Genomic DNA, 26,221 nt, shown 5'->3' on the forward strand with positions numbered 1-26,221 from the left:
TACTGCAACGCTGGAAAAGATTTGCACACATGAATACTTAATTTCATCTTCACTATACAATATCCTGCATTTATAATTTTGCCACTTAATGTGCTAAAATAGCTTCCCTACCCAATTTTCACCATGTATTGCTAACAATGTCACATTTGTCATCACCAGTGGATCGAATCGTTGGCCTGGACCAAGTTGCTGGCATGAACGAGACAGCATTCGGTGCGGCATACAAAACGAAGAAGGGCATGTTCCGCACAGTGGGTCAGCTGTACAAGGAGCAGCTGTCGAAGCTGATGGCCACATTGAGGAACACTAACCCTAATTTTGTCCGCTGCATCATCCCCAACCATGAGAAAAGAGTGAGTCACAAGCTGGTCACGGTCCCTGGTCACCCTTTGAAATGGCTCTATTTACATACTACAGACAAATAAAGTAGATAAACATGCATCTAGTATGAGCTATTTAACCATATTTTAAAAAATCATATTCGAAAATAGTAATGCAGTTTCGACTGCCGCCGTCAGATAGGTATTAACAAAATGTGTAGTGTGATTGTACTTTGTAGACTTTTAAATCTATTATAATGGTCTTCAATCGATTATGTAACTCTAATCTGGCTAATGCTGTCCATAGCATATATATGGCTCAGGTGTGTTATGTAACACTAACCAAAGTTACAGTCTTCATCAGGTCATGTTGACTAGGTGCATTTCATTTTATTTGCTGATTGTGGTTTGTCTGGCTCCTCCAGGCTGGTAAACTCGATCCTCACCTGGTTCTGGACCAGCTAAGATGTAATGGTGTTCTGGAAGGGATCCGTATCTGCAGACAAGGCTTCCCCAACCGTATTATCTTCCAAGAGTTCAGACAGAGGTACTCTACTTTCAGTTTAATGCCTGTGTAGATAGCGTTGCTAATGTACTAAAAAAATCACTTTGAATACGTTAGATAAATTCTGATTGCTCATAAACAATTTTTACCAATCATGCCCTCTATTCAACCATTCACACCTCTGTGTCCAGGTATGAGATTCTCACTCCAAACGCCATCCCGAAAGGCTTTATGGACGGCAAGCAGGCCTGCGAGAGAATGGTCAGCAAACAATTACAAAGTTGTTGTTAGCTATTTATCACGATCTCATCATTGTTTCAAATATTTCCCTCTTTGCTAGATCAAATCCCTGGAGCTTGACAACAACCTGTTTCGCATCGGCCAGAGTAAAATCTTCTTCAGAGCGGGAGTGCTGGCCCACTTGGAGGAAGAGAGGGACCTGAAGATCACTGACATCATTATTTACTTCCAGGCTGCTTGTCGCGGATATCTGGCACGCAAGTAAGGGTTGCATCTCTGCCTCTTTCTGCATGATTAATCTATAACCGCATGCCCTCTACGCTTCATGTTCTCTCTTCAGAGCCTTTGCCAAGAAGCAGCAACAGCTCAGTGCACTAAAGGTTCTCCAAAGAAACTGTGCTGCATACTTGAAGCTGCGTCACTGGCAGTGGTGGAGACTTTTCACTAAGGTGTGACCGCTAGAGAACAGAACTGGTTGGATTTACACAAACCACTGAGATTCAAGAGCAAATTCCTCTGACAATATGACAACTGCCCCTTCCATTCCAAATACAGGTGAAGCCCTTGCTGCAGGTGACCAGACAAGAGGAGGAGATGCATGCAAAAGATGAGGAGCTGGTCAAAGTGAAGGAGAAGCATACAAAGGTGGAGGGACAGCTAGTAGAGATGGAACAAAAACACCAGCAGGTCAGATCTGTTGATTTAAATAATGGTAGAAACAGTTTTCCGCGATGCTCAATCAGTGTTGTTTCTGTGTAGTTAATAGAGGAGAAAAGCATCCTAGCAGAGCAACTTCAGGCAGAGACTGAGCTGTTTGCTGAGGCTGAGGAGATGAGAGCTCGTCTGGCTACCAAGAAGCAAGAGCTGGAGGAAATCCTTCACGACCTTGAGTCCAGACTGGAGGAAGAAGAGGAGAGGGGCCAGGGCATCGTAAATGAGAAGAAGAAGATGCAAACCCATATCCAGGTAAGCCCTGATAATATTGAAATAAAAAATAGACGGACACTAATACTATACAGGGTGTTCACATTTTTATTTTATTTTTACCCCATTTGAAATATAAATATCTGTCTAACTACAGTTCCTCTGTAACCAAAATATAGCAGGTTTCAAGTTGAAAAAGAAATTATATATTTTTCAAAATTCTAAAAACGTATTTTTAAGAATTTATAGATTTTAAAGGACTTCATAAAGTCACAAATCTGTGTACTGCCTGTGACACGATACGCATTTTCTTTTTCATCTTTCTCTTTGAGTTTTATATGTCGTCCAATTCTTCTTTGCATACTGCACACGCTTTATTAACTATGTTAGATTAATATGAACATGCAAAGTGCCTTCATTGTAGGAATAAAAAGTATAATGTTATATTTGCTGAAATAAATGGTGCATTTGTGTGTGCGTGTGTTTTGGTAGGACCTGGAGGAACAGTTGGATGAGGAGGAGGCTGCTCGGCAGAAGCTGCAGCTTGAGAAAGTGACAGCTGAGGCCAAAATGAAGAAGTATGAAGAAGATATTTTGCAGCTAGAGGACCAAAACACCAAGTTTGTCAAGGTGAGAGCCAGCAAAGTTGAGTTTACTTCATGACAAATGATTTTTGGTCCTAGGAAAAGTTTGTGTATGCAGCACTAAAACAAAGTGATGAGTTGAGAGATTACACATGCAACCTAAGATTGTATATACTGTATGCGCCTTTTAGGAAAAAAAGTCCCTGGAGGATCGTATCAATGAGATGGTCATTTTCCTTGCTGAAGAGGAAGAGAAGGCTAAGAGCCTAGGAAAGGTCAAGAACAAGCAAGAGATCATGATGGTTGACTTGGAAGGTAAAGGAGATGCACTTTTGTCATGTGAAAGAAGACCATCTCTTCTCCACAACACTTCTAACATTGACCAATGTTTAATCCAGAGAGGCTTAAGAAGGAAGAAAAGACCCGTCAGGAGCTTGAGAAGGCTAAGAGGAAGCTGGATGGGGAAACATCTGACTATCAGGACCAGATCACTGAACTCCAGGCCCAGATAGACGAGTTTAAAACTCAAATAGTCAAGAAAGAAGATGAGCAGCAGTTACTTCAGACAAGGTAGGAGATCAGTCATACAGGAAGCTAGAGAAGTTCACCAACAAAATACTGTGAGTCAGAGCTAAATATGGTTTTGAATATTGACTTGCTGATATAATACCTTGCAGCATGATGGGAATGACATTAACGTTGTCATCGCCTCATTTAACATTGATGCAATATATGTAGTCTCACCTGCTCCTTTTATGTGTTGCATGTTATTGGACTGACATCGCTCAGACAAGTATACAAATCAAGTCTCATAACATGGGTCTGAACCAACAAAGTATTTATTCTCACTGTTTTGGAATGTGTCATTGTGTGATTGGTGGCCTTGTCATCAGTATTATATGTCTTGCACAAATAAAGCACTGTAAGTATGCAACTACTATAAGCAGCAGTCGAAGAGAGCTTCTAACAAAAGATCAAGCAGAAAAAAATTGTTACACAGGATACAAAGGTGTCGCATATTTTAAGTTGTCAGTGTGAGTCAGTCATTCACCACAAATGACTTCAAAGATGATTTGGGCAATAATCCTTACTCAGAAGTCAGAAGAGATGTGGAGCAAACTTCTCATCATAAAAGAATGCACATGAGTCCAATGTACGACAGTAACTTTATCTCTGCTGCCATCCAGTGGTCAAAATCAAGTCATAATGTCACTACCATAGATAGTTTTATCCTAATTACACGTTGTTATTATCTGCCTGATAGGTCTGTGGAGAAGTTTGCATGTTCTCCCCGTGCTTGCATAGGTTTTTCTCCGGGTACTCAGGCTTCTTTCCACATCACAAGAGCATGCTTGTCAGGTTCACTGAAGACTTTAAAAAAAAGTCAAATTGTGTTGATGTGTATGAATGATTGGTTGTCTACACTGTATGTGGTTTGTCTGCCGACCAGTCCAATGTGTACAGCCCAAAGTCTGCTCACCTGTGACCCTAATGAATTTTGACATTTGATATGTTGTTGCTTGATGTTTCACAGGGGTGAAGATGAGGTCAACCAGAAGAACAACGCTCTGAAACAAGTGCGAGAGCTTCAAGCTCATCTGTCGGAACTGCAGGAAGACATGGAGTTGGAGAAACAGGCCAGGAACAAAGCTGAGAAGCTTAAGAGAGATTTGGGTGAAGAACTGGAGGCCCTTAAGACAGAACTGGAGGACACCCTTGATACAACCGCTGCCCAGCAGGAGCTAAGGTAACAATTTCTGGATTTGTCTCACTGTCAAGTATCAAAAATCAAGAAGGTTTCGACTTTTCTGTAATTTTTAGAACCAAACGAGAGCAAGAAGTTGCAGAGCTGAAGAAAGCCATTGAGGAAGAGACTAAAAACCATGAGGCTCAGATACAGGATGTGCGACAGAGGCATGGCACTGCTTTGGAAGAGATCTCCGAGCAGCTTGAACAGGCCAAGAGGGTAGGGCACCTTCCCTGATTATATAACATCCCACATGAAGAAAAAAAAAGTTACTGAAGAATTGTGAACCTTAATGTTACCTACAATTTATCTCTAGTTCAAAGCTAATCTGGAGAAGACCAAGCAGAGCCAGGAGAGCGCCAACAAGGAAATGGCTTGCGAAGTCAAAAGCCTTCAACAGGCGAAGACAGAGTCCGAGCACAAGAGGAAGAAACTGGAGGCTCAGCTGCAGGAAGTCACTGCCAGAAACACTGAAGGCGAGCGCGCCAAGGGCGAGCTGACTGAACGTGCGCACAAACTGCAGGTGACGTGCATTTACAGTGGCACAGTGTGTTCTCTGCAGGCACAATTCCCTCAAAGGCAAATGGGTGGTATCTGTACATCTTGTCATACACTCATTGCCATCTCAGCAAGCATCTTGAACTTCAGAATGGTGATGCTTTCATGTGCATGAAATTGTAGCTTATGATTTAGGTCAACTCGACCAAGCACACAGCTTGGGCTTTTGATGATGTATAGGTCAGATACATGTGATTTAGCCATTCAAACGGAGGTCATATTGCAAAAAAATCGCCTTTGCATCCGATCTAGGACCACATGTGAAAGTGAGAAAAGACGGATTTGAAAATATTGGAATTGAGCCAAGACTGTCATTAAAAAAATCTGATACAGGACGCGGGGCAAAAAAATCCAATTTGACTCGCATTTGCCTGCAGTGTGAACCTATCCTTAGAGATTGATGACTCAATGTGAAACATAAAACATATTACAATTGGTTTTGAAAATACTTGAAAACTGAAGAACAAGTCCATTTTTGTTTGCAATTTAATGTTATTATCTACATGACACCTTGGTGAGTTTGCATTTATTACAACAGACAGATAAGTAAGGGCAACTCTCAAATTGAGTGCTTCTTGATATTGTATAATTTTTCTTATAAATACAGTATGTTCCAAGCTACTAACCAACAAACTGCTCATTTGTCCATGCAGACCGAGCTTGACAATGTATCTGCCGTGCTGGAAGATGCAGAGAGAAAAGGCATCAAGATGACAAAAGATGTTGCTGGACTGGAAAGTCAGCTCCAAGACACACAGGTGCTCCACATTGTTTTTCAGTATTTATCCAAAAATGAAATGTGATGAACTTTTGTATTTCAGCTAATTATATTAACTAACTAACTATATTTTCATGTAGGAGCTGCTTCAAGAGGAGACCCGTCAGAAACTGAACGTCAGCAGTCGCATGCGCCAGTTGGAAGAAGAGAAGAATGCCCTCCAGGAGCAGCAAGAGGAGGATGAGCTGGCCCGCAAAAATGTGGAGAAGCAGTTGCTGACCTTACAGGCTCAGGTAGGGCTGATCATCTTTGATTTTGCTGGTGTCTCTTCTTTCATTCACAATTTGAGATGTGTTTTATTTTTCTGTTTGTAGTTGTCCGAGAGCAAGAAGAAGCTTGAGGACGATGTAGGGACAATAGACGGTCTGGAGGAGGCAAAGAAGAAGTTTCAAAAGGACTTGGAGATGTCAGGCCAGCGTCTGGAGGAAAAGACCATCGCTTTTGAGAAGATGGAGAAGACAAAAACTCGTCTGCAGCAGGAGCTGGATGATCTCACGGTTGACTTGGACCATCAGCGGCAGAGTGTGTCCAGCCTGGAGAAGAAACAAAAGAAATTTGACCAGGTGTGCAAATCTTGATTTTGCCCGTTTATATTTTGTAAAAATATCCTAAATATTGTGTCCATAGGCAGATCACAAATATGCTGTCTCTATTTTGACCGTGGATTATTATTCTCTGTAGTTGCTGGCTGAGGAGAAGAGCATTTCAGCCCGCTATGCTGAAGAGCGTGACCGGGCTGAAGCTGAGGCCAGGGAGAAGGAGACTAAAGCTCTGTCCATGACCAGAGCGCTGGATGAAGCTCTGGAGGCCAAAGAGGAGCTGGAGAGGGTTAACAAGCAGCTCCGTGCCGAAATGGAAGATCTGATGAACTCGAAGGACGACGTGGGCAAAAATGTGAGTCTTATTGGACCAGTAAATCATGCGTTCAGAAATCCTCATAAAGTCCGTTGATCTCCTCTGGGCTGAAGGTTCACGAGCTGGAGAAATCCAAGCGTACTCTGGAGCAGCAGCTGGAAGAAATGAAGACTCAACTTGAGGAGCTGGAGGACGAGCTGCAGGCCACCGAGGATGCCAAGCTGCGCCTGGAGGTCAACATGCAGGCCATGAAGGCTCAGTATGAGCGGGATCTTCAGGGCCGGGACGACCAGAACGATGAGAAAAAGAGAGCGCTCATCAAGCAGGTGCAGCATCCAGCTTGGCTTTAACCTTTAATATAAATGCCCTTACATTTAACAGTGGCCAACTGTATTGTCTTGACTCCTCCTTACAGGTCCGAGAGATGGAGGCAGAACTGGAGGATGAGAGGAAGCAGAAAGCTTTAGCCGTTGCCGCTAAGAAGAAACTGGAAATGGATTTGAAGGATGTGGAGGGTCAAATAGAAGGTGCCAGCAAGGCTCGAGACGAAGCCATCAAACAACTGCGCAAGTTACAGGTGCACGTTTGGATCACATCACTGTGCCTTCATTCACATGCGGGCCTAGCATCTAAACATCAACATTTTGTCTCCAGGCCCAAATGAAGGACTACCAGAGGGAACTGGAAGATGCCAGGGTTTCCAGAGATGATATTTTTGCATTATCCAAGGAAAATGAGAAGAAACTGAAGAGTCTGGAGGCTGAGATTGTGCAGCTGCATGAGGTACAGAACTGTTGCTAGAATGGAATTTTCCATCACAAACTTAAAAGACTGAGGCAGCATGAAAACCATTTCTCAACTTTTTTCTCTGTAGGACCTGGCAGCATCGGAGCGAGGTCGACGCCACGCTGAGCAAGAGAGAGATGAGTTGCAAGATGAAATCTCCAACAGCACATCTGGAAAGTACGTTGACCTTCGTTTTACTTCATCTTCTACACCAGGAGTACCAAACCATCCAGTCGATTCGGGTTGTAGGGAAGAAAAAAAAGGGGTTGTGTGTGCGTGTGCAGGCTTGGGGAGTAACAAAATACATGTATGTATTGAGCATACTTTTTTTTTTAACTGTATTCCATTACAGTACAGGAAAAAAAAACGTAATCACGTTACAGGTACATTTATTAGAAATTGGATTATTTCGAGGGATTACAATTTCTATAATGGGAGAGAGAGAGAGAGAGACGCTGTTGTTGTGTCGTGTTGATGTTGTGTCCTCCACACGCGGCCAATTGAAAAAGATTCACGGACTAGAGGAGGAAGTGGCGACTGGTATTCACTGTTTGGAACATACTTTGCTTGCTGAAGGACCGATTTATCTTTAACAAAGAAAAAGTTTGAGATGAGAGTCCTGCGTATGCTACGATGAGCTTCTTGCTAGCCGCCACTACACCATAATTGTAGTTACACCTTCTGAACAAATCTCCCTCCCACCAATTCACTATTTAAACACTATACACAATATACATGGCTAAACTCGTGACTGGGATAAAATTTCATTTTGTAGTTGATGTCACGCATCGTCATCCTCGTATCATTATTAGTGCATGCGTTGCGTGCATGGGGGTGAAATGAGCTACCATGGGAAATGTTGCTTTCAAAACCATATGTCCATTTTCTCCCCATTCTACATTGCAGCAACAGCTTTGCTAGCAAGCAAAGCTTTACTTTACCTCATTGGATGACTATCTAACTATCTATCTATCTATCTATACATCTATACATCTGTCTGTCTGTCTGTGAGGTGTGGTTGCTTTCAGTGACAGTTTGAAACAGTGTATGGCCTTCAATCAATCAACCTATCTATACATGCATTTTAATAAATATAGTGGTGATATTTATTTTGTTTTCATGAGTATACTTGGTATTGTAGTAATCCAAAAGTAATCCAAAGTAATCAAGCTACATTACTTTAATATTATGGTACTTGGATTACATTACTAAATAATTTTTTTAGCAGGTAACTTGTAACTGTAACGGAATACATTTTAAAAGTAACCCTCCCAACCCTGTGCGTGTGTTATTTGGTGTTAGTGTACAAAAGTTTTCGAAACGCATTGACCATTCTACTTCCAGGTAGTTAAAATAGAAGATAATGTATTTATTGCTTACTGTATATGGCACCATGCATTTTTGTATTTATTTTTTTATCCTTTGGTTCTTTATTGAACATATAAACACAAAGAAAACACACATTAATTTAAGTTAAAAAGAAAACAAGAATAGGAAGATAGAAAATAGTTTATATGTTCAAAGGGGATAGGAGGAAGTTAAAAACTTATCATCTAGTCTTACCATTTATTTGTTTTATGTTCATAAAATAATAAGGTAATGTATTTCAACAAAAGGAAATGTATAAACCTAATCATATATACAAGTGCACATTTGCCAGCGACATATGTACATGAAATTCATAGACATATACCATAATACATTTATAAATCATGTCCTCATACTCACATATCCAATTTTCATTACACTCATACAGACACATCCAAAGAAATTACAGCATATATACAATTTTAACAGCTCATGTCTGATGTAAGTAATTTTTTAAAACTTTGCTTTTAAACAATTTTTTTAATTCAGCAAGTGACTGACATCTTGTCAGGTCAGTTCCAAAATCATTCCACAAATTAACACCGTTTACAGAAACACACCTTTGCTTAATATTTGTTCTTGTTTAAATTTTTTGTAGACACTTGTACCCCTTATGTTATAAGGACTCTCTCTAATTTCAAACAGCTTCTGAGTACTGTGGCAAAGTAGATTGTTGTGTACTTTATACATTATTTGTGCTATTTTAAATTCAACTAAGTCATAGAATTTTATTGTATTTGATTTAATAAATAGAGAATGAGTTGGCTCGATTTATAATTCTTATGGCTCTTTTTTGCAGTTTGAAAACAGGATCGGTATTTGTTTTATATGCGTTTCCCCAGATTTCCACACAATAGGTCAGATATGGTAATAAAAATAAACAATATATGTGTATAATGATTTCTTATTCAGGACATCCTTAGTTTTAGAGAGTATCCCTGTAATTTTTGACATTTTCCTTTTGACATTATCTATGTGTGACCTCCAACATAATTTTTCATCAATAACTACTCCAAGAAATTTATTTTCATGGACTCTTTCTAGTTCAATTGAATTTACCATAATGTTGACCTGCTGTGTGGTTTGTCTGTACCAAAAACGATAAACTCAGTTTTGTTAAAGTTTAATGATAATTTGTTTATGTCAAACCAGTTTTTTTATTTTAGTTCAATTCATTTTCCACAGTAGTCAGAAGCTGCTTCAGGTTCTCTCCTGAACAGTAGAGAGTTGAGTCATCGGCGAATAAGACGCTTTTGAATATTTTTGAGACACAACAGATATCATTTATATGCAATATAAATAAATTGGGGCCTAGCTCAGACCCTTTGGGGACTCCATGAGTAATCTTCAAGTGTTTTGATTGTATATTGTTAAACTGTAAGTACTGATGTCCAAATAACTTTCCATCCATTTATATGCCAAACCTCTTATGCCATATCTTTCTAATTTATTCATTAGTATAGAAGGATCTATAGCATAGGTGTCAAACTCTGGTCCTGGAGGGCCGCAGTCCTGCAGGTTTTGGATGTTTCCGTTCTCCAACACAGCTGATATATGATCAGCTCATCAGCAAGCTCTGCATAAGCCTGATAACGATCCTGCTGATTGGAATCAGCTTGTGTTGGAAGAGGGAAACCTCCAAAACCTGCAGGACTTCAGCCCTCGAGGACCGGAGTTTGAAACCTATGATCTATAGTATCAAATGCTTTTTTTTAATCTATAAAAATTCCAACAGTAATTTTATTTTATTATCTATGTTATTAGATATTGCCTCTACGAGTTCCATGACTGCCATTGAGGTGGTCCGTTTTTCTCTAAACCCATATTGATTTTCACTTAAAAGCTTCTGTTTTTCGATAAAGTTGTCCAGTCTATATGAAAATAATTTTTCTAGAATTTTTGAGAACTGTGGCAGCACTGATATTGGTCTATAATTAGTGAATATATGTCTTTCTGCAGTTTTATGAATATAAATAACTTTTGCTATTTTCATTTTTGATGGAAATATACCGGCTTTAAACGACAAATTATGAAAGGTTTCATAACATATTCTATGATACTTTTTACTAATGTCATATCAATGTTGAAATAGTCAGTGGACTTTTCATTTTTTAAATATTTTAACATTTAATAATTCTGTATCATTAACAGCATTAAGCCACATAGTGGATGGATTTGTTTTATGTGCTTATCTATTTCATGTTTGTTTCTTGGCTCAGGGATTTATTTTGCCATATTACTGCCAACAGTAACAAAATCATTAGCTATATCTGAATTTTTTTCAATAACAATATTTGTATCTTTTATAAAATATTCTGGATAATCTATTTTTTAAGCTATTTTTAATTACATGATTTAGTATTTTCCATATTTCTTGTGTGTTGCTTTTATTCTGCTCTAGTAATGCATGGCAATAATCTTTCTTACTTGTTCGTATAATATTCAATAGTTTATATTTGTAGGTCTTGTACTTTATTTCAGCTTCCATAGTTCTCAATGTAATAAATCTTTTGTATAAAATGTTTTTCTTTTTACATGCATTCTCTATCAGCTTTGTCATCCATGCCTTATTTAGACTAGATCTTGTGACTTTTATTAATAGACAATGTTTATTGTCTAGAGAAATAATGGTAGACTGAAATGCACTGTATGCGATATTGGGATCATCGTTTGAATAGACCTCAGACCAATTGTGTTTTTCCTAAATCCATGATCACTTATATCATTAATAAGAAGTCCACTTTCTATTTTATGGTCAAATGTATTTATAAATATGTTATCTATTAGTGTAGTTGTATCAATTGTTATTCTGCTAGGTTTCGTAATAGTAGAGAATAGATTATTACTATACATTGTATTTATAAAATCAGTTGTTTTCTGATGCCCATTCGGATTTAACAAATCAATGTTAAAATCACCACACATTATTTTTTTTGTTTTTGTTTTTTTGATCATTTGTATATCTGAGAATGTCCGTTAGTTTTTCATTAAATATGTCAAGACATGATCCTGGTGTCCTATACATGCAACTTATAATAACATTTGGTGCATTTTTAATATGTACTTCAATGGTTAAACATTCCATTATGTTGTCAATGGTGGTAGTCAAATGTTAAATTTTACTGCTTCTTAGAGCTTTGTCTACATATATTGCATTGCAACACCCCCCTTCCCTTCTATGTTCCCTATTTGTTGCATTTCTTTACATTAGCCAAGTGTAAATGTAATCCAATCAGCCATCACATTCTTTCTCTCTGCTTCTGTTGAAGGACCGCACTGTTGGATGAGAAGCGGAGGCTGGAGGCTCGTATCGCTCAGCTGGAGGAAGAGCTAGAAGAAGAGCAGGGCAACATGGAGCTGCTGAACGACCGCTTCAGAAAGACCACTATGCAGGTGCGCCATGAGCCTTAAATTTTGCCAGGGTTCCGAATCAGAGAATTGCATTCATATTGCCTTCATTCTCTCTCGGCAGGTGGACACACTGACCACTGAGTTGAGTGCGGAGCGGAGCGCGTCGCAGAAGAGCGAAAACGCCCGGCAGCAGCTGGAACGTCAAAACAAGGAGCTACGGGCCAAGCTGGGTGAGCTTGAAGGTTCTGTGAAGAGCCGCTTCAAGGCCTCCATCACGGCGCTGGAGGCCAAGATAGCACAGCTGGAAGAACAGCTGGAGCAGGAGGCCAAGTAAGACGTACAAATTGGCCGTGACAGGAACGCGTCAAAACCCTAAACCTGAACTCTACATCTTCCATCAACTTCTCGGCAGGGAGCGAGCAGCAGCTAACAAGTTAGTGAGGAGGACTGAGAAGAAGCTGAAAGAGATTTGTATGCAGGTGGAGGACGAACGCCGCCATGCGGACCAGTTCAAAGAACAAGTATGTAGCCTGGAATTTGAACTTGAACCACTTGATAGTACAAAAATAGTACAAAAATGTACTCACCTTTACAGGGTGACCTAATTTGCCCTTCTCTAAACAACTACTACCTTTTGCCCAACTTGCTGTCTTTGTTTTTGTGTGTGTGAAGGTGGAAAAAGCCAACTCTCGTATGAAGCAGCTGAAGCGTCAGCTGGAGGAGGCAGAAGAGGAGGCCACAAGGGCCAACGCGTCACGAAGGAAGCTGCAGCGAGAGCTGGATGACGCCACAGAGGCCAGCGAGGGTCTCAGCCGGGAGGTCCACACGCTGAAAAACCGCCTCCGGTACTCTTGATATACACTCGATTTTGCAATTCCAATGTACTTAAACACTGTAAGCAGTTAGGCATCTATTGCTAATAGAAAGTGTAGGAAGGTAAGCAGGTTGGTACTGTATGCACTTTTGGTATTTTGAGCAATAATGGTAGCCATAGGTAGGTACCGACTGTAGGTATGTAGTTAGGGTAGTGTTGTTGATAGATATGTAACTAGGTTGGTAAATAGGTATAAAGGTACTACAAGTACTGTATGTGGGTGGGTAGGTGCTAGTGGTAGGTAGGTAGGTAAGTAGGTAGTCTGGACTTGCTCCTAAAATGCTGATTTGCTAATCGTGTCAACGTTGGTGAACGAGTTCCGGTTGAATTTTTTACTTAATATGTATTTAAGGAAAAATATGTATTTCCTGAAAAATAAATCAAATTTGACCTAACTAGTTACTGGAGAAGACTTATATAGTGCTTTCTCTACACCATACAGTGTCCAAAGCCCTTCATTCAGGCCCCGTCCACACGAAAGCCAGTTTCAATGGATCCGTTCGTCCACATGACGGGGGATTTTGGAGCTTGAAACCGATCATTTTTTAAACCGGGCTCCAGAGTGGAAAGATTTCAAAACGGCCCGTACGCGTCCGTCTGGACACCATATGCAGGATACTCCTCCAGTGATGACGTAATGGTTACAGCTCGATGACGACGCATTGTCGCACATTGATGACGTATGCGGCAATTCTCGCGTGACCGCGTAAATCGTCAATCTGTCAACACCAATACCAGATAGCCGTGTCATAGTCATTTTGCGCAGCCTCCTTAGCTTGCTTATGCTTTTGCAGCATAATATTTTGCTTCTTTACTCCCACGTTCAACAAGCGGTCTTGTACTTGAATCACCCGCCATTGTCACTTCTCCTGTGTTCGTCTTTTTCATGTTGTTTTGATACATGCAAAGCCATGTTTGTTCTGTAGATTACAATGAAGTTAGGGGGGAACATTTTTTCGTCGTCTTCGCTGATTCTTCTTCTACACTTTCCGTTAACTCCCTGTGGCTGCGCTACAGCGCCACTCCAGACTTGGCATATACATTACAGCCGTTAAACGTCCTCAGCGTCTTCTTTTGGACACACGCAAGTCTTGAAATGCTTCTGTGTGTACGAGATTTGTTTGAGGAACGAAGCCAGCTTTGCTTCCGACTGGACGGGGCCTCAGTAATTTTGGATTGCTGGATTGCTGCATTTTTCGAACCACAGAAAAGTTGTTCTTTTAAGTTTCAAATGGCTTATCTACGTGATGCATTGTGTCCAACGGTAGAATCTGGGTCGGTTATTGCACACTTTGTTTTGTAAAACCAGAGAAAATGATCCTCAAGGCAAGCATTCGCTTTATGGGTTATAGCCTACATTCTTCTGACCACAACCATAGCTATATTAGCAATAAAGCAAGCCTTCGCTTACTGATGACCCTGCATATAGCCGCCATTTTGTGTGTGTTTGGCTCCAATAAATTCATTAGAACTCATTGAATTCTTTAGCAATGAAATTGTACGTGTTTTGCTTCCTTTTTCTAAACATTCACGTAGCATTTCAAAATGTCTTGCCTGTTGGCGTTTGAACTAGTAACATGGTTTAAGTCATGTAAAAAAATGCCGGTTCCGGTGATGCTACACCATTTGATCTGAGTCTGCAAATTAGGATTCAATTGCCACCTATTTGTGCACAGCTCTAGTTAGTAGGTGTGTAGTGTATAGGAAGGTACTACGAAAGGGGGATAGTGTCGTAGGTAGGGCGTTAGCTGCTTTAGGTAGGTAGGCAGGTTTTGTAGGTAGGTAGTGGGAAGGTTGGCAGATGCTCTGGGTAGGCACTGTACAGGTAGGTTGTTTCCATCCACTGATACATGTACCAACCTTCTTTGGTTGCTACATATCAAATCATAGCAATATGTGCTGAGAACGGAAAAATGTTAGATGATGTTAAAACTGTGCCGTTGTTGTTGTTGTAGGCGTGGCGGCCCCATCAGTTTTTCCTCCAGTCGCTCAGGCAGACGTCAGTTGCCAGCCGAGGGATCGTCCTTGGACCTCCTGTCTGATGACGAGCTGGAAAACAAGGTCACAGACAACAACGCCAACGAGACACCCACCCCCCAGCAGGAATAAATGGCAACTTGCCTTCAATTTCAACCTTCAGTGAGGAACTGTCAGCTTCTTGAGTATGAACGCCTTTCCTATCACATGCACCTTAGCATGTCGTATAAAGACACACCAGCGGTTGGAATGCCAACATTCTCTTTTCCCAACAAACATTGCCTTATTGGTCCTGTAGAGCTTCGTTAAGTAGAGACTGCATTCATCTCATCCCGAAATCCCATTTGAGAAACATAAGTTATTTGAGATGGGTAGTATTTTTCCAGCCCTGTATGAAGAATGCTTTGCTTGTGTATGAAGGTAGAGATTGAAAACAGTCTGTCTCCAACCTCTTGCAATTATCTTGCGTTCATCTTCTGTGCCTTGTTCCACTCCCTTAAACACATTTATGCCACGTGTACTGTTCATATATGCATCATTTTGTGAAGATGTATTTTAATAAAACATCCATGTAATGATATTTTTAGAAAAAAAGCTGGTGTTGTTTGTCCTCACGTGGTTGTCGCCACACACACTTGACACCATCTGAAATAAAATAAGTTTGAACAGAAGGCCTCCCTATTTGGACCCGAGACCTTGCAACACTAATGAGTCACATGACACTGGGAGGAGAATGACAAACTGCTCAATTTGGACATTTTCACTTAATGGTCATTCCGTGTCATTTCATCAAATGCCTCCCACCTGATCATCTCAGAATATCCTGTAAAATTTTCTAGTAAAAATACTTAAATAATAAACAAATAATTAAAATATTAGGTCTGTCTTGCCAATATTTTTCTCAAGAAAAATTATTTAGTTTAGATGGGGTTTTTTTGTAATCACACTCAAGAAAAGTCCATTTTTAAACAGCAACATCAGGAAAACTATCACCTGTAGCTTTCAAAAAAAAAAGTCAATATCTGTTACTAATAGCCTCCAAATTTGGATTGTCAGGTGTGGAAATCAATTATATCCTAGGTAATCTTCTCCGAAAATTAGGCTTGTCAAAATGAAATAGCAAATTTGAAGAGTGGCTGAGCTCCCAGATTTGCAGATAAGACATCTCTCACTTCTGCCTCTCCGGTGTCAGTTTAAACATTCTCCAAAATATGGTTTCTCTTGAATGATCAGTTTCACAGATATTGAGGCCGAAAATGGAAGTAAACAAATCTTTGCCCAGCTTCAGAGCCATGTTCCAAAAAACTGACAGCAGGTAGGTATTAGGTTTACTTTTATTGGAAGATCAAATTCTTGTTAAAATGTTAAAAAAAATAGGAAGGGTGTTTTCCCTCATTTTTTGAAATCTTGATATTGATGGTGTTTTTCTGGCCGTTTTTGGCATGGTTTTCAAAACGCACTGCTGAAAAGTGCTTTAGGATGCATTGACTGTTTAAGATTTTGTATCACGGATACTTAGTTTCTTTTGACATGTCAGGATGGCCAAATGGTCTGAGGCGCCAGACTCATGATGTCATCTTGCATCTTTCCTCAGTGATTTGGGCCTTCTAGTCTCCAAATGGAGGCGTAGATTCAAATCCCAATCCTGACAAGTTCTTTTCAACGTATGATTTTTTTATTCGACACCCGTCCTACAGACTAGACCAGTGTTTCTCAACTGCGGTCCTCGAGTACCTCTATTCAGCCTTTTTTCCATGCCTCCCTCAGCCAACACGTGTTTCAAATGATCAGCTAATCAGCAAGCTCAGCATCAAGCCTGATAGCGATCCTCAGCTGTGTTGGGTTGAGAACGGGTTAAAGTTCTCCTTCGTGGGGACGGATTTCCGTCATTTTGAAAAAAATGAGACAGGGGTGCACCCTATAAACAAGTCCCCGTGGGGACTGCACGTTTGTTGTTTGAGATCCCATCACTAAACTGACATTGCTTTCACACATTGAACTTATTAATACCACCTTGAAAATTCTTGTTGTCAAAAGTATTGAATTTTTAATATCTGGGTGAGATCTTAAATGTCATGCTGTGTGTACCTTCGCTATAGAGAAGCAGCAAGCCATATTAGGAGAAGTTGGCGGAACTGTCTGTCCCTAGAGTGTAGGGGTGGCATTGCGGAAAGGACATGTCGAGAGTCGAGTCCTCCACACACTACGCGGCCAATTTGAATGTGGGAGGGGAAAGAGGATGTTTTAATCGCTATTCACTGTTTGCAATTTACCCACTGAAGAAAAGGAAAAAGTTTTAACCGTCTGCGTGCTGGGGCGTCCTGCTACGGAGGAGCTAGTTGCTAACTCGCTACATGCTAACGTGAGTTAGAGGTCCACTTTCTTTACATATTACGCACTGATGTACTATTTAAAAACCATATTAACAATAAAAATGTCAAAACTGGGATAAAAGTTTGTTTTGCGGTTGATGTAACGCATCGTCATCATCCTTAATTAGGTCATAATTACGGCGCGCGCGTGTGTGTGTGTGCGCGCGCGCGCGTGTCCTTGTGAGAGATGAAGGCAAGGTTATTTGGGTGTGAATCTTCCAAACTTGGTGGATTAAGATTTCTGTTGTCATGTAATTATAAAATTGAAAGAATCCCCATTCGCTTATCGAACTTCCATAAGCAGGCATTGCTTGCTTGGTCACTCATTTACAAGCGTAACTTTTTTACCACACCGCTACTCTATTTGGAATAACCAAGACATTGTTACAAGAACAAATCCATTTTTTAAAATACTTGGTTTGATCATAATATTATCTGGGTGAGTCAATTATTCAACAACAGGGGAGTGTTATTTAATTATGAGGAATTTCTTCTACACTTAATGATACCTGTGACGCCAAAACAATTTGCTGTAGTTTTTTAATGCTATTTCTTCTGGTGTATTAATGCTGTATTGGGGTCACATTGGTGTTGTAGCTGACAGTCCTATTTGCTGATATCACTGAATCACCAATTGGTAGATTATGTTTCAATCCTTCATGTCATAAAAACAATCGCAAAATCCGTGCTTTTTTCCAATCTGATATTGTGTCTGTGTCAACTGCAATATCATACGTTTTTATGTTTTCCTTTTTTCCCGTTTACCTTTACTGTTATTGTGAGATTGTTGTGTACTGTGATGATGATTGTTTGATTAACGTTTGCCATGTTTGGCTTTTGATTTCAATTTGTTAAATAAAGCAATAAAAAAAATTGGGTGTGATTCTGTAAATGTTGTCTTCATAAGCGTTATTTGTCCGCTTTTTCCCCAATTTACACGTTATGATGGCAACAACTGTTATGGAGAAAGCAAACCTACTTCCCTCATGGGCTGAATAAATAATCTATGTATCTGAGGTGAACAGTTCACCACCCATCTACGCCTATCCATCTATCTATCTATCTATCTATCTATCTATCTATCTATCTATCTATCCATCCATCCATCCATCCATCCATCCATCTATCTGCATTTAAATAGGTGTCAATTACACATGGATTTTCGTTATTCGCGGTCCTGGCCGGTCTCTACCCTTGCAAATAGTTAGGGTCCACTGTGATTTTTTTACAACAAGTAACGAGAAACTGTATCAGAAGAATACAATTTAAAAGTAAGCCTCCCAACCCTGCTTATATAGCATAACATGACCATGTATAGATAGATATTTTATTATTTATTGAATACTGTCTTTTGAGTCTGCTTGATTTTTATCTCTCAAAATGCTTCAAATTGATGTTTTTAGGTATGTATTAAGTATTTTTAATTTTTTGCACTCCCAATTACCCTCCTAGAGCGTTCATATACTTGTCACATTTTTCATCCCTGATTAATGCTTAAATATTATTTACAAAGAATCAGTGAGCACCCTACTGCCCTGCAAAATGTGTATTAATTGACCGCAGTCAATTTAAATTCAGTCAAATTATTATTTTTTTTTGCTTTAACCCTTGGTTGAGAATCAATGGACTAGAATGCAGTCTTTTGGAGGTGCCCTGCGGTGATGTTTACTCGAAGGCCTGGAGTAGCAAACTCTCCAAAAAAAAAACCACTAATAGGATTTTGTTTTTGTTCTTAAATCGCTGTGTCAAAATGAGGCAAAACACGCTCTCAATTTTGAATATGATTTTAACAACAACCCCCCCAAAAAAAGAAGAAGAAAGAATGGTTGAACCTGTTGTCAGTTTTTGATAATGGCTATGAAGTTGGGCAAAGATTTGCCTACTTCCATTTTGGCTTTAATATCTGTGAAACTAATCACCCAAAATAAATCATCATTTGGAGAATATTTCATCTGACACCAGAGATAGCGCAGAAGTGAGATATGTCTTTTATCTGCAAAACTGGGAGTTCAGCAAATCTCATTTAATTTCAACAAGCCAAAATTGTGAGAGAAGTTTAATAAGCATACACCTCTGACATTCCATGTCTGGAGTCTATTAGTAAGAGATACATAGTGTAAACATTTTGAAGGCTACAGGTGAGAAAGTTTTAAAAAAAAATGGCTTTTCAAAGTATGATCCCCAAAAAAACAACGGCTAACCCTTCATTCAACAATTTTTCATGAGAAAACTATTGACAGTAGAGACCTAATATTTAGATTTTTTTCCCTATCAACACATATATATTTGTATGAGATTTTTTTTCAAGAAATTCTGTGGTGATTAGGTTGGAAGATTTTCAGAAATTTGATTAAATGACACGGAATGATCCTTAGGGGTATACTCACTTTTGTTGCCATGGTTTTAGCTATTGGCTTTATTTTGAGGGAATTTACACTGTTATATTAGTTGTACATTGACTACTTTTCAATGTGTCATTTATTCAGTGTCAGATAATGAAATATCCACAGATGTGCAATACTGTATATATACCTTGGCTCAATAATGGATTGGAATTGTTGTATAATATTTTAAAGTGTCAAAACATTGATTTTCAAGATACCATCATCAGTTTGAATCGCACAACTTCAAGACTTAATATTACAGTTTTTCTTCATAGATTTGGCACATTTCTTGAAACTGAGATGACATTTTCAAAACTGCAAGCTCATTTGTGCACAAGCTATCAGTTTATTAGCAAAAGCACATATCTATCACAAAACTGCTCACACATGCTTCACTCCAAGTTCCTTTCCCAAACAAAGAGTCGGTACTGTCACAATTGCAAAGATCCTTTTCAATTGCTTTGGCTCATCTGCATTCACTTAGTGCTTCTTAACTTGGATGATTTTGCACAACTCTTTGAATCATCTGCAAAAGCTCATATCACTCCCAAAACAGCTCACCTATGTGTCAAAATCAAATTTCTATGTCATACAAGCAGTCAGTGCACCCACAATGCATTGTCCCTTTGGCATTCTGTGAGCACTGCAAGTCAAAATCATTCGATGTTTTCTCACAACATCGAACAAAATACAATTATATATAAAACTGAGGGGGGAAAATGATTTTACAAGAGCAGTAGTCAAAGTTTGCGGTTTGACATACTCCACTCACAGTCAAGGAAATTGCAACACTTTTGATTCACACAAAGTTACTTACACATTAGAGTGCAACAAAAGAAAGTGTAGGCCAAATTCTGTATATTTATGAAAAACTAAAATGATATCTAGCGCACAGCGTTAATGAAGAACCAACTACTGTAATGCTTTTACTACACAGTAAATTCTGTTGAGTAAATTTCACTTGATTTAGAGTGGGACCAAATAGACTGGTTTAGAGTTGGAAGACTTGGAAGAGAGTAAAATAAAGAAGTGAAAATAAAGTCAGTGAAGGGTTGAGGAACGAACTCACAACCTTCAGTTTGGGAGACAGCCGATCGACGTCCTGAACCACAGAGCTCCTGCTATGTGTTAGTTACTGTAGTATATTGCTCGTGTCAGCTGGAATCTTCATAACTGAGACCAAAAATATCTTGGAACTAAGCAAACAATAGAAGTGGCATAGCTCAGGTGGTATTGCGGGCCGTCTCCCAACATGAAGGTTCCTCAAACCGTGAGTGATTTTTTTTAAAATTCTTTATTTTACTCTCTTCCAAGTATAAATATTACTCTAAAACCGAGTCAAATTTACTCTACAGAATTTACTGTGTAGTCACTATCATCACCTTCCCCCGCTTGGCCATCCATACGCTGCTCTTTGTTTGGCCAAAGGTCTTCATCCACGTCGCAGTGGATATTTTCCCTTGCAATGCTGCGAGGAAAAAAAAACATCCCCTACACTGATCCGCTGTGATATGCTTGACTAATTTTGACAATTGAACAGATGATTTTGCATATTATGACTTACACACTGAAATCCTGATGACGACAGCCATTAGACTAAAAAACAACTAATCCAGCTCGATCAGCAAGGTTTATTCATTTGGAAAATGTGCTAAATGTGGGCACATTGTGCTAACTGTAGGCTAAATGTACACAACCATTTGTAATTTCAGTTTGAAGAAATGTGCCAAACCTGTGGCGAAAAACTGTAAAGCTATTCAACTTTTTTGGCTACTGCCACTCTTATCGTTCATCTTCCAAGCTTTTGTCTCCGCGTCCTGCCGCAGAGGAGATAACGTGTCAGTTAATGCATCGAGTTGTGGAAACAACTTCTGTAATCCTCCATCATGTGACTCATAGTAATCATCACTCCATAATGACGAGGGACGTGCGTGTGCTGCTAGAGTGGGAGGCAGACACACAAGGACTGTTCCACCTGAAGATCCAAAACAAAGCTAACAGGTAAGTGACCACATCACCCGATATCACCTCCACTGAGGAGGTCATATTTTTGATTGGCAACTGTTTACTATTGTGGTTTTAATGATAGTGATATGTAAAGTGTATGGATGTTTTCAAATAAATTTTCACACGCGTATTTCTCAACTCATTCACTAAAACTGCATACACATGTAAACAGCTGCTTTTAGCGACTCATGCTCGACCTCCATTGAGTGGATGTTAATGAATATGCCGGAGGAGGAGATTGATGATTATATGCCTTGCAGAAACAAAACTCAAATGGCATCCATGTGAGTGCAAACAAATTACGGGCTTCGGCAGGAGGCCACAAGCAGCTGAGGCCTTCGACCCGCCGTCAGATATTCAAATGCAAATGAGACCTGCATGACTCACGGGCGTCCTTTAAAAAGTCCAAGCGTGTCCGCTCGGTCCACGCAGGGCCCGCCGTAGCCGCTCCTGCAGAAGGGCGCTTGGAGTGGGGCCAACGGGTGTTCAAGCGTGTCATGTCCTCCGTGCTCGCTCAGCCCTCCGTCGAACCCATGCAGCCGTTGCCCTCGGTGTCGCCCGGCATCCAGCGGAGACACACGCTTCCTGCCAGCGAAGTCCGACCTCTCAACGCGCAGGATGCCGTCAGCGTCTTTGAGATTGAGCGAGAGGGTAAGAGGTCGCCATCTTGTCCTTACAACTCGTCTTCAAATTGATTGGTTGAAACGGTCATTACACAGTTTTGGTGTAGCTGCCACTTTCATTTATGATTTTTTTTCTTTTACCAGTCAATCAGCTAATAAAAATGGGTTATTAAATATTTAATTGAAGAAAAATATTTATTTTAATTTCAAGAGGCATAATCATAAATGAACTATCCAAATGGCTGCTCTTACAGGCCACTCAAAGAATTACCTCATCAAAAAAAAGACCATCACATAAAATGACATTCACATGATGAATAATAAATTATAATAAATCAGCGTCAAGTTTTCTAATGTACTCCAGTAAAAACGTTTGCTTGTATGTTGTCACGCCAGCGTTCATCTCCGTGTCAGGCGACTGTCCGCTGCACCTGGACGAGGTGCGTCACTTCCTCACTCTGTGTCCCGAATTTTCCATGGGCTGGTTCGAGGAGGGCCGGCTGGTGGCCTTCATCATCGGATCACTGTGGGACCGGGACCGGCTCACCACTGTAAGCCATCTGCCGATGAATGTTAAACAGTGTGGAGTTGTGAGCAAAGCGTGGCAGGATTAATTTGTTTTAAGCGTTTAACTTTTTACACAAGTCAAGTTTATTTATATAGCCCTTAATCACACAAGAGTCTCAAAGGGTTTCACTTGCCCACAGTTGACATATATCTACGACTTCAACTGATTGAACCACAAGACGGCAAGGAAAAACTCAAAAACCCCATTAGGGGAAAAATGAGAAATCTTGAGAAAGGACCACAAATGGGCTAATCCCCCTTCCAGGATGACCTATTGATACATGTTACACTAACTAAAATTCCACCAAATCAGGGAGACCTCAAGAGCCCAAAGGAGAGACTGAGGAAAGGAAGGAAGGACAGACGAAGCAGAGTGAGATCCACAGACACCAGCTTCCACCGATTCAATGACCAGAGGAAGAAGCAGATTGTGTCTGAGTTTCGATAGATGCTGGTGTGGTGGAACTGGCATGCATGAAAATCTCCACTAAAGAGGGGAGCCGCCGACCCCTGCCAGGACAGAGCAAGCACAACACCTCAGTGCCCCCCAGGTCACGGCAGCGCCAAGGGATAACCCCCGGGCCCCGTAGGGGCCACCGGCCAGAGAGCAAACCCAGGAGCAGGAGCGCCCCCCACCCCAACACGGCCCGCGCCCCCAACCCAACGCAGCAGGATGGGGCACTGCAGGAGCGCCCACCCCACACGACACCCCGCCCCCCATCCACCCCCCCCCCAGCACCCTCAACCGATGTTTGTTTGTGATTTCTTGAGAGAGATGCTGCAAAAAGGAATGGGCCAAAGTGTCCAAGCAGACATCATATTGTCAAAAGATATGAGTCTGGAACTTCCGCCAAAGGTGCATCAAAAAGATAGATAGATAGATAGATAGAGCAAAGGCTGTGAATGTTGTGTATGTGCATGTCATTTCTTGTTTTGTTTTGCTTTTCATGGTTTTTCATGTTGGGATATGTGTATATATATATATGGATGGGGGCAGCACGGTGACTTAGTGGTTAACACGTCCGCCTCCCGTTGCAGAGGACGTGGGAGTTTGCATGTTCTCCCTGTGCCTGTGTGGGTTTTCTCCAGGTCTCCTCCCACATTCCAAAGATATGCATGGCAGGTTAATTGAACGCTTCAAAATTGTCCATCGGTGTGATTGTGAGTGTGGATGGTTGTTCGTCTCTGTGTGCCCTGTGATTGGCTGGCAACCAGTTCAGGGTGTACCCCGCCTACTGCCCGTAGGCTGCTGGGATAGGCTCCAGCACCCTGCGACTATTGTGAGGACAATCGGTTAAGAAGATGGATGGATGGACGGATGGACGGACAGACATAAATAACAGTTTGCTTTGACCAATGGAAGGTCATCATTGTAGAGAGAAAAAAAACTGTGATTAAAATGATGGCAACAAAAGTGAGTACACTCCTAAATGAAAATGTCCAAACTAGGCCTAATAAGCCATTTTCCTTGTCTTAAAAAAAGTTATAACGGGGTGTGCACACTTATGCAACCACATTATCACTGCTCTTTATATTAACTTGCCCTCTCCATCAATTGAGTTGGACAGGTTTTAGTACCTATTAATGGTGGGAAAAGTTTTAAAATTTTCTTATTTTTTTGTAGGGGTGTGTAGTAATAATAATAATACTAACAATGCATTATTTTTAGATGCACCTGTCTTGGCACTCAAGGACACCGTACAATATGTTGCAAAAGACTATATAAGGCTACAAAGAAGAAGAAGAAAAAATATTTGCAGGAAGTTTAGCGTAAACCAGGTATTTATTTCAGAGATACAGTCCATAAGGGAGGTGGGTGGTAGAATGGAAGAGGGTTTGGTAGAGAGGATAGCATTGAAATTGGATGTTAAATTTGCGGAAAATATTGTTTAGGGGTAGGAGTCAGATGATGAAGAGGAGGGGCCTCAGGACAGTTCCCTGGGGCACACCTGACGTAACAGAAGAGCAGATAGATTTAAAGGATTTGAGTTGGATGAACTGTAGACTTTTTATAGCCACGGTAAATAGAAGTGAAGTCTGTATTCCATAGGAGGCGCTAACTCTCCACAAGCCGCGCGGCTCCACCGCGCACATCCACGTGCTGGCGGTCCATCGCACGTTCCGGCAGCAGGGCAAAGGCCCCATCCTGATGTGGCGCTACCTGCAATACCTGCGCTGCCTGCCCAAGGTGCGGCGGGCCGTGCTCATGTGCGAGGACTTCCTGGTCCCCTTCTACGTCAAGATGGGCTTCAAGGTGCTGGGCCGTTGCGCCATCACCGTGGGCACCTTGACCTTCATGGAGATGTGGTACCCCATCAGCGGCCACGCCTACATGAGGCGCAACAGCGAGGCCATCCGCTTCCCCAACGCGCCCCTGACTGTGCCAGTTGCCCAGAGCGACCAGCATATGGACGTATGATGTCATCATTTGACATCAGATCATTAGTATTGTAACCCTTGTAGATGTCAGACTACATGCGATGTGTGATACAATTATATTTTTCTTAGCAAATACATTAACATGAACAAAAAGTCGATTAAATAGACATTTTCAACATAAGTGTTGTAGTATGTGTAAAGACATGAGCATGTGAGTAAAGTTTCCTGTGTGTGAGCCATGATAAGCCGTGTCGTGCGTCAGTAAACAGATTTGAGCTGCACAATCGCACGCGTCAACACTGGAGGATTTAGAGTAGCCACCGATTAGTTACACTTGAGCCACTAAATGAACCAAACATATGCTCCATGTTATAGTGCTGTGTGTCCGCATGTTACTGTCAAAATGCAAATAAAATGATTTATACTGTATACAGGCTAACGCTAATCTAACTTCAGTGTTTTGTTCCCATCAGTTTGTAACCATCACTTCTTTTAAGATAAGAAACTAGAGGGTGGAGTGATCGTGTTCAAAGTTTAAAATCAAGCATGAGTCACATGTGCGCCCGCGCAAAGACATTGTTCCACACCAAGATGCTTCATTGTTTTCAGGCTGATAAAAGCTTTTTGTATTTACGCATACCAGCAGAGTCTCTCTGTCTGAGAAATGTGACATCTACTCCATTTGCTTTCTTGTGCAAAACTCCAATGCAAACAAGTTGAGGTACTTTTGAAGCGCACGCATTCACTTTGGTAATAAAATGTTACGATCCTGCTTTATGTGTATTTAAAAAAAAAAAAAAAAAAGGATATATGTATATATAGTGGAAAGGAGCTGCTTCATTTGTTTTTGTCTAAAAGGGTTGTTTTATTGTATTCTCATAAAGCAATTGTAACAACGTACCTCAACTTGTTTGCATTGGCGTTTTGCACAAGGAAGCAAAGGGAGTCATCATCATTCGTTGACAATATGTTGCACATTGCTAAGTGCAGTGTGAAATGGGTTTCCCTTCAAGGATTATTGT

At 40.6% G+C, this 26,221-nt stretch overlaps 2 protein-coding genes across 4 annotated transcripts in view; both read left to right on the forward strand.

Annotated features, from left to right (window-relative positions):
- Positions 1–15,447, forward strand: part of LOC147184272 (myosin-10) — a 58,737-nt gene extending 43,290 nt beyond the window's left edge. For both annotated transcript variants that reach the window (XM_086067296.1, XM_086067305.1), the window contains 26 exons: positions 160–353; positions 746–867; positions 1,017–1,086; positions 1,166–1,326; positions 1,406–1,514; positions 1,621–1,752; positions 1,825–2,031; positions 2,482–2,619; positions 2,765–2,888; positions 2,972–3,143; positions 4,108–4,320; positions 4,395–4,539; positions 4,637–4,843; positions 5,532–5,636; positions 5,737–5,889; positions 5,971–6,219; positions 6,338–6,550; positions 6,625–6,837; positions 6,927–7,088; positions 7,166–7,294; positions 7,386–7,474; positions 11,935–12,058; positions 12,138–12,346; positions 12,429–12,537; positions 12,689–12,861; positions 14,846–15,447. In XM_086067296.1, coding sequence (XP_085923422.1) covers positions 160–353; positions 746–867; positions 1,017–1,086; positions 1,166–1,326; positions 1,406–1,514; positions 1,621–1,752; positions 1,825–2,031; positions 2,482–2,619; positions 2,765–2,888; positions 2,972–3,143; positions 4,108–4,320; positions 4,395–4,539; positions 4,637–4,843; positions 5,532–5,636; positions 5,737–5,889; positions 5,971–6,219; positions 6,338–6,550; positions 6,625–6,837; positions 6,927–7,088; positions 7,166–7,294; positions 7,386–7,474; positions 11,935–12,058; positions 12,138–12,346; positions 12,429–12,537; positions 12,689–12,861; positions 14,846–14,999 — 4,076 coding nt within the window. In that variant the 3' untranslated portion in view covers positions 15,000–15,447. The remainder of the gene's footprint in view (positions 1–159; positions 354–745; positions 868–1,016; positions 1,087–1,165; positions 1,327–1,405; positions 1,515–1,620; positions 1,753–1,824; positions 2,032–2,481; positions 2,620–2,764; positions 2,889–2,971; positions 3,144–4,107; positions 4,321–4,394; positions 4,540–4,636; positions 4,844–5,531; positions 5,637–5,736; positions 5,890–5,970; positions 6,220–6,337; positions 6,551–6,624; positions 6,838–6,926; positions 7,089–7,165; positions 7,295–7,385; positions 7,475–11,934; positions 12,059–12,137; positions 12,347–12,428; positions 12,538–12,688; positions 12,862–14,845) is intronic.
- A 153-nt stretch (positions 15,448–15,600) lies between these two features.
- Positions 15,601–25,628, forward strand: LOC147184273 (serotonin N-acetyltransferase-like). Of its 2 annotated transcripts, none has more exons than XM_086067317.1 (5): positions 15,601–17,229; positions 21,523–21,624; positions 22,063–22,281; positions 22,650–22,804; positions 24,871–25,628. In XM_086067317.1, the coding sequence occupies exons 3-5, from the start codon at positions 22,128–22,130 to the stop codon at positions 25,237–25,239; spliced, it is 678 nt and encodes a 225-aa protein (XP_085923443.1). In that variant the 5' UTR covers positions 15,601–17,229; positions 21,523–21,624; positions 22,063–22,127; the 3' UTR covers positions 25,240–25,628. The 2 variants fall into 2 exon arrangements, with proteins under 2 accessions (XP_085923443.1, XP_085923451.1); XM_086067325.1 differs by having other exon boundaries at positions 22,149–22,281.
- Positions 25,629–26,221: the final 593 nt, after the last annotated feature.

Source organism: Leptonotus elevatus, chromosome 1, assembly GCF_054856555.1.
Source record: "Leptonotus elevatus isolate MCC_2025b chromosome 1, RoL_Lele_1.0, whole genome shotgun sequence".
Lineage (NCBI taxonomy): Eukaryota > Metazoa > Chordata > Actinopteri > Syngnathiformes > Syngnathidae > Leptonotus > Leptonotus elevatus.

Bases quoted from the DNA above. Each gene is read 5' to 3' on its own strand.
- LOC147184273 (XM_086067317.1), top strand. From the start codon at position 22,128: ATGTCCTCCGTGCTCGCTCAGCCCTCCGTCGAACCCATGCAGCCGTTG. The intron at 22,282-22,649 runs GTAAGAGGTCGC...TTGTCACGCCAG, and splicing joins CTTTGAGATTGAGCGAGAGG to CGTTCATCTCCGTGTCAGGC. The intron at 22,805-24,870 runs GTAAGCCATCTG...TGTATTCCATAG, and splicing joins ACCGGGACCGGCTCACCACT to GAGGCGCTAACTCTCCACAA.